General features: G+C 42.5%; 1 protein-coding gene across 1 annotated transcript in view; it reads left to right on the top strand.

Moving 5' to 3' along the window:
• Nucleotides 1–7,382, top strand: part of LOC102314471 (sodium/potassium-transporting ATPase subunit beta-3) — a 30,593-nt gene extending 23,211 nt beyond the window's left edge. Inside the window, exons 4-7 of the mRNA XM_005952113.2 lie at nucleotides 2,672–2,859; nucleotides 2,935–2,985; nucleotides 3,159–3,245; nucleotides 5,981–7,382. Coding sequence (XP_005952175.1) covers nucleotides 2,672–2,859; nucleotides 2,935–2,985; nucleotides 3,159–3,245; nucleotides 5,981–6,148 — 494 coding nt within the window. The 3' untranslated portion in view covers nucleotides 6,149–7,382. The remainder of the gene's footprint in view (nucleotides 1–2,671; nucleotides 2,860–2,934; nucleotides 2,986–3,158; nucleotides 3,246–5,980) is intronic.
• Nucleotides 7,383–7,696: the final 314 nt, after the last annotated feature.

Genomic DNA, 7,696 nt, shown 5'->3' with positions numbered 1-7,696 from the left:
AAGACGGAGACCTTCAAAGTAAAACAGGAAACACATAACACAGACTGAACAAAGACACAGACTCATATGCAGGCACTACAAAGGGAACAGAGATGTGGGAACAGGGCAGACACAAAACACTGACTGAGCTGTAATCTACAAACAGCATTCTCACATACGTGTCTCTCTTCTCCAGGTGTGACAGGGCAGTGTGTAGTGTCAGGGCTATGGCATCATCAGTGGACCTGTTGTGGCGGTATGCAAACTGTAGAGGGTCCAGTGAGTCGGGTGGTGCAGAGCAGATGAAGTCCCTGACCAGCTTCTCGAAGCATTTGCTTATGATGGGGGTCAGGGCTACAGGTTGCCAGTCGTTCAATGAGGAGATGGTGGAGGATTTGGGTACAGGGACGATGGTGGCCATTTTGAAGCAGGCTGGGACTACAGACAGAGAGAGGGAAAGGTTGAAGATGTGTGTGAACACTCCAGCCAGCTGAGCCGCGCATGACTTGAGGACGCGGCCGGGAATCCCGTCCGGACCAATAGCTTTGCGTGCGTTCACCTTCCTGAAGCACTTCCGCACATCCTCCTCAGACACAGTGTGCGCACTGACGTCATCCGCGGTGCGCACACTGTCCGGTCTCATGGTGTTCGCCGTGTCGAATCTAGCGTAGAATACGTTTAGATCCTCACACAGAGAGGCCGTGGTCTGCGGTGTGCTGGTTTTCCCTCTAAAGTCTGCGATCGTGTTTAGTCCCTGCCACATACTCCGAGGGTTGTCAAACTGTTGCTCCACCCTGTCCCTGTACTCACATTTGGCTGCTTTGATCGTCTTCCGGAGTTGGTAATGTGTGTGTTTGTAGTCCGATGTGTTCGCGGAGGCAAAGGCGGTGTTCCGTGCTGCGCGAACATCTCCGTTAATCCAGGGTTTTTGATTTGGGAAGGATTTAACTGTTCTGGATGGGACGACATCTTCCACGCATGTCCTGATATATCCGCAGACTGAGTCTGTGTATTCATCAATGTCCCTAGCAGCCACGTGAAGCAGGTGGCTAAGCCCCGGGTGTATAAAGTGTCTGGCTCCACCTCTGCTGTAGATCCTGGTGAGGTGGATCATTGAGTCCACTCATGATGTACTCTGAGCTCTGCCTCTTCATTTAGGTATTTAGTTCCAGTCACATATGTCAGAGTAAGGATTTGAGTATGATGATGTACATTTTGACGGAAGCCAATTAAGCCTAACAGTACTATAATAATTTTACCTGAACTGAGCACACACTCTGGTAAAAACTGAGAAACTATATACAGCGCAGGAAGATCAGATCAGCAGACAGCATCAAACAACCCTGAAAAGTCGTGTTAATGTATGTAAACCACGGAAGAAACATTGCTTTTCACATAAACACTGCAGCACATCTGAGGTTGGATAGCTGCATGCTCACAGCCAACATGCCATCCATCTGTGAAACACAATGCAGGCAGTATCATGGATTGATAAAGCTCTGTGTCTGTCTGAATTACATGTGCTTGCAGTGATTCAAAACTGTATGAAACATGTTCAAAGACAAAAGAATTCCAACAGGACGGATGAATAAGCTCATGTAAGAGTCCTGAGCTACACTGGCAGAAGGCTGACCTATAAATCAAAGAAATATTGATAAAGTGAAATGGTTTGTAGGCCGGAAAAGAGTGGAGTGCCCACTCCGGATCAGGGACGAGACCCTGCCCCAAGTGGAAGAGTTCAAGTATCTCGGGGTCTTGTTCATGAGTGATGGGAGAAGGGAGCGGGAGATCGACAGATGGATTGGTGCAGCAGCTGCAGTGATGCAGACGCTGTACCGGTCTGTTGTGGTGAAGAGAGAGCCAAGTGTAAAAGTGGAGCTCTCAATTTACCGGTCGATCTACGTCCCTACCCTCACCTGTGGTCAAGGGCTGTGGGTAGTGACCAAAAGAACGAGATCACGAATACAAGCGGCGGAAATGAGCTTCCTCCGAAGGACAGCTGGCCTCTCCCTTAGAGATAGGGTGAGAAGTTCGGCCATCCGGGAGGGGCTCCGAGTAGAGCTGCTGCTCCTCCACATCGAAAGGAGCCAGTTGAGGTAGTTTGGGCATCTGACATCCCCTGGCGCCTCATGAGCGAGGTTTTCCGGGCATGTCTCACCGGGAGGAGACCCCGGGGCAGACCCAGGACAGGCTGGAGAGATCATATCTTTCGACTGGCCTGGAAATGCTTTTGTGTTCCCCCGGATAAGCTGGAGGAGGTGGCTGGGGAGAGGGAGGTCTGGGCTTCTCTGCTTGGGCTGCTGCCCCCGTGACCTCGCCCCATATAAGCAGAAGAAAATGGATGGACGGGTTTGTAGGATCAGAGCTAGAGCAGGGGTGGGGTACTCCAGGCCTGGAGGGCTGGTGTCCTACAGGTTTTAGATTTATCCTTGATCCAACACAGCTGATTTAAATGGCTAAATGACCTCCTCAACATGTCTTATGGTTCTCCAGGGAATGAACTCATCATTTGATTCAGGTGTGTTGACCCAGGGTGAGATCTAAAACCTGCAGGACACCGGCCCTTGATGCCTGGAGTTGCCCACCCCTGATTTAGAGTTGATCGACTTTACTGTGTGTTGTCTAATACAGTAGTGTCGACTCTGCCCCTGCTCAGACATACAAGCCTCATTTTGTCTTTCTTCCTCTTCAGGTTATAATGACAGTATTCAGGAGCGTAATGACTTGTGTATGGTGGGCGAATACACTACACAGGACAATGAGCCGATAAAGAAGGTTTGTCAGTTTAAACGAAGTACACTGCGTCAGTGTTCTGGTTTGCCTGACCCCAGCTTTGGGTTCAAGGAGGGGAAACCCTGCATCATAATCAAGCTGAACCGGGTCAGTGAAGCACTTGTTGATTTTAAAAAAGCCAAAAATGACTTGCGTGAATACTAATTAAAAACCTGTCTGCAGGTAATCGGCCTGAAACCAGAAGGAGATCCCTACATCAACTGCACTGCCAAGGTAACCCACAACATGCAAATATCCCATGGTGCACCTGTGAAGCAGAGGAGAAACGTAAAAGGAGAATTCACCACATTTTTAGAAGTGCAAATTAGAAGGTTTCCGTAGTAAATGAAATTACTTTTTCGAACTATTAAATTGAAGAACTGTATATGTGCCTCACTCTCTCGTAGAGAGCGACTTCCTTGCAGATGCAGTACTTTCCGTCTGAGGGTCGTCTGGATAAGATGTTTTTTCCATACTACGGGAAGAAGTCTCACGTGAGTAAATATTGCATGCTGAGTACTTATTCAGAAGTATTTTTATGTAGCAAAAAAAAAAAATCTGATTTATTTCTACTTTTCTATTTATGCAGGAAAATGTCAGAGCAACTTTAAGGTTAACAGATTTCCTCTCACTTTGACAATACTTCTATTTTTGAAGCGTCAAAGTTTACTTAATCTACAAGGAATGAATACAAGAATAGTATTTGATACAGGTTGCTAAGCTTTATTTAAATATTTACCTTTAATTTTAGTTGTAATGCACCAAATCACAACAACCATAAGGAGAGATCATTTGTAGGAACTGACGCTGCCATAGGTCTCGGCTGCTCAGGATTCCCATGATGCATCGAGTTTTTCTTCTTCAGTAACCTTGTGTTTATACATCACTCTGCATTTAATTTTGTTAACCTCTGTCTCTCTTCCACAGCATGTCTTTATCCTGTCTTCCTTCTCTCACCCCAACCAATCACAGCAGATGGCCCCACCCCTCCCTGAGCCTGGTTCTGCTGGAGGTTTCTTCCTGTTAAAAGGGAGTTTTTCCTTCCCACTGTCGCCAAAGTGCTGCTCATAGGGGGTCATATAATTGTTGGGTTTTTCTCTGTATGTATTATTGTACGATCTACTGTACAATATAAAGCACCTTGAGGCGACTGTTGTTGTGATTTGGCGCTATATTGATAAAACTGAATTTAATTAAACTGAACACAATTTATTGTATACAGAATTAAAGCAGGACCCTCAAAGAAAAGAGAACCAATCTTACCATGGCCTAAAGGAGTATGAAACATTTGAGGATTAGCAACATTGCGAAGGCCTGAAATGCCAAGAAAGTCCATACACAGTTATACGAATTGATTTGTCAGTTCTCAGAAGAAATGCCTATAAGAGGCATGAGGAATTCCAATTTGCAGTGAAAAAGCCTGAAATCTAATGGTCCACCATATACAAGCAAAGGTGAGCCCATAAAGGGCAGGAAGTAAACATTCCTTACCAAATAAAGAAACCAGAACCTTACATGGAATGTGCCTGCAGTTTAAGGCAAGGTTTACAAATTTTAAGTACAACAATGACAACTTTTATCACAATCACTCAAACAGAACCCAAGACTGAGCTGAAGGGAGGAATAAAATCTCACGGAGTTAAAATGCATTTCATGAGAAAATTAATTATTTTTTAGTGTCTTGCTGCAAGAGCTGCAAGCTTACAAGGAGGAGGCTGCAGAGGGGTAAGAGGGGTAAATGCAATCATTCTGTTAGAATGACTGCAATTGATCTCTAGATCAACATAAATGACCAGGCTATTGGAATGATGGGGGAGATGGATAAGACTGGGAATTTCAGCTTGGTGACAGGGACTGGCCGATTGAAGGGAGATTGAAATGGGCAGCCATCTGCCGCCACTGGTTGGGGTTGGTGGGAGGAAGACATAACAAATGTCATAACTTAATAATCACCAATGATTAAATGCAGAGTTGTATATAAAAACACAGTGAGTGAAGAAACGATACATCACGGGAAGCCCCTAGCAGCCTAGGCCTATGGCAGCAGACAAAGAGGGGTCTGAAATCTGAAGGCTCTGGCTCCCATCGTACTTGTGGTTCCCAGTGATAGCAAAGTACTGTATTTGGGTGATGCGCTACTGTGAAGTCTTTAAGATGAGATCAGGCTTAATTATTCACGACTGAGCATATGAGAAGGAGTTTAAATTCAATTCTGGATTTAATAGGGAGCCAATGAAGAAAGCCAATCGATATGAATTAACAAACCACTGCAGCACAGTAGGTTTCATACCTAAAGCATGCTCTAATCGTTGTAAGAATGTAAAATACTATGGTAAATTGTATCGAATGCTGCACTGAACTCTAGCAGGACAAGCACACAGTTCACTCCACTGCCAGAGGCAAAAACATCATTTGTAACAGTGACTATACTGTTTCTGTACTGAAAGTTCTGAACCGTGATAGAAACTCAAAGAAAGGGTTTTTGATCAGTTAGCTGTTTCACAAATACTCTGTCAAGAATTTTTGACATAATATAAAGGTTGATGAGCTGGGTGAAGTGATAGATTTTTAATTACTGGCAGCTTTTAGGCCTGCAGTATGTAGCCCATTAATAGAGATGGGATGATCATATTTAAGATTGAAGGATTAACTAATGGTAGGACTTCTTTGTGGAGTCTAAAAAACACGTTGATGGTTTAGAAAAAGTAATTAAAGAAATTCATTCAGAAAGTTATCTTATCTTGTGGTTTGGGAGCGAGTAGCAAATAATATAATTTGGTCTTGTCCTTAATTTATGCAGTAGATGATGAAGTCTTTGTAGGCTGTCTGCAACCTAACCCTCCCAAACTTTCTTTGAGTTCTGATTTACTAAGTACATGGCTTTCTCAGCAGAGGTGGCAGGCGTGCATAGTGTTATTCATGCTCAGTTTTCCAGCTTTATGCCGAAGATTGAAGTTATCCTTTTGGCCAGTTTTCAAGACTGGGTTTGTAAGTTGAAGGTGTTATTTAGCTGAATAATTCTCTCCCATACAGTTCACCACTCAGGAAAACTGGAGCTCAGACTTCTTGGATTGGTCTGCCAGTACAATTAACTACACAACAGCCATATTTTTAGTTGGATAACTTCAATAAAATTGCTGGCAAAGGCTGCAGAAGACTCCTGTTAGATGAGGTTAAGCCAAGAAGATGGCTATGAGCTACAGCTAACAACCTCTCTCTCCGTTTACAGCCTGACTACGTGCAACCGCTTGTTGCAGTCAAGTTATTGTTCACAAAAGAAGACTATAACATCGAGCAGACGGTGGAGTGTAAAGTTGAGGGTTCTAACCTCCGCAATGATGATGAGCGAGACAAATTTCTGGGTCGCGTCACTTTTCGGGTCAAAGTGTCAGAGTAACCAGACATGACAATTGCCATGAACACCACAAACTGGGTTTACACTGGCAATTGGTCTCCAGTTCTGGATACTTTTTAACATGGACCTGATCTTATCTCTGTCTGTTCAGACTCTAAAGAAGTGATCAAATCTGGAGAAGTGGGAGATTTCACTGGTTTTACTGCCTATATCTTTCAGACCTCCTGTTTCAGACATAGTTAACCCCAACAGATGTTTTATTTGCTCCAGATCTGCATTTTATTAAAGAGAAAACCAGAGTAACTGACTGTAGTAGAGTCTGTTCTGACAGCTGGAGCAGATCAGGTCTGCTGTGGGGCGCATGTAAGCCAGCGGCACAATGATGTGTTGTTTTTAAATTTATGTATGTTAGTGATGTAATAAAACAGTAATATTATACCTGCCATGTCTGACAGAGGAGTGCAACACACTGAAATGTAGTTTACATGTGACCTGGTGGTTGGTAATCAGATTACCTACCATCCAACCAGATAATGCAACAGGAACTGCCTTTGAAATATTCATTGTACTGCAGTGAAGAACTGTGACTGTCATTAATTACGTCAAATAATGTTAGATCCCATTTCTTCTGCTTTGTGTTCTGATGCAGTCTACAAAGAGCCCATTTAGTTCCTGTTACCCACTGTATTGAAATTGGCTGCTGTTTATCTAAAGGGTTCACATAAGTTCATTCCCAGGAAATAGGACTGAGTGCCCAAAAGACCAAATTTTGTTAAGATACAAAAAATACAGCATTAAATTTGACTGAAATAAAAAACTTTTCTTCTTCAGTTTTTCACAGTTAAACATGAATAGAAATAACACTGCCTGTCCTGCTGTCATAAACATGGCCAGAAGCTGTCACTGTTTTGTCATAAATCATGTTTGCAGAATTTCTTCAGATTCTTTTTCAGTATAATTTATTAGATATTTGTAAAAAGTTCTCCAGTGTTTATTAAGCATAGAATTTTTTTTTTAGAAATGTGAATAATGTGTAACTGTAATAACTAGTGTTTTGGGACTATAGAAACAGATGAAACCAGCAGAGCTTTTCACCTTCATCACATGTCATTGTTTATATATATATATATATATATATATATACCATTTTTTACAAAATATTCTGAACAAAAGGCACCACTTGAACGTTGTAAAACCATGTTTGTTTCTGGATGATCAAAAACAGGAAACCTAATGACACATACACTGCTGGAAATAAAACGAAGCTCTAACACTTGTCAGTGATTTAGTCTCTTTCTTTTAATATTATTATTATTATTATTATTTATTTTTTTAAGCTCCTATCAGACGTCCCTCTCTTTTTCATATCACTGGCCTTTTATATGGATTGAAGATTTCCTGTCAAAAAAAGCTTGTGCAGATGCAGAAAATGAAGGAACATGCGGTCTCTAAAAATTCATGCTGGATATCCATAATGATATGCACTAGGTAATGAGTTAGGAACAGAAGGATGCACATTGTATGATGAAAATGTATCTACCTACAAATGGCTGAATTTAAAGAAGCCTGAAAGTCAGTGTGGAAAAAAGT

The sequence above is a fragment of the Haplochromis burtoni genome, unplaced genomic scaffold (assembly GCF_018398535.1).
Source record: "Haplochromis burtoni strain Fernald_Lab_line unplaced genomic scaffold, NCSU_Asbu1 Contig_1340, whole genome shotgun sequence".
NCBI classification, from domain to species: Eukaryota; Metazoa; Chordata; class Actinopteri; order Cichliformes; family Cichlidae; genus Haplochromis; species Haplochromis burtoni.
This window is presented reverse-complemented; position numbering and strand designations above follow the sequence as displayed.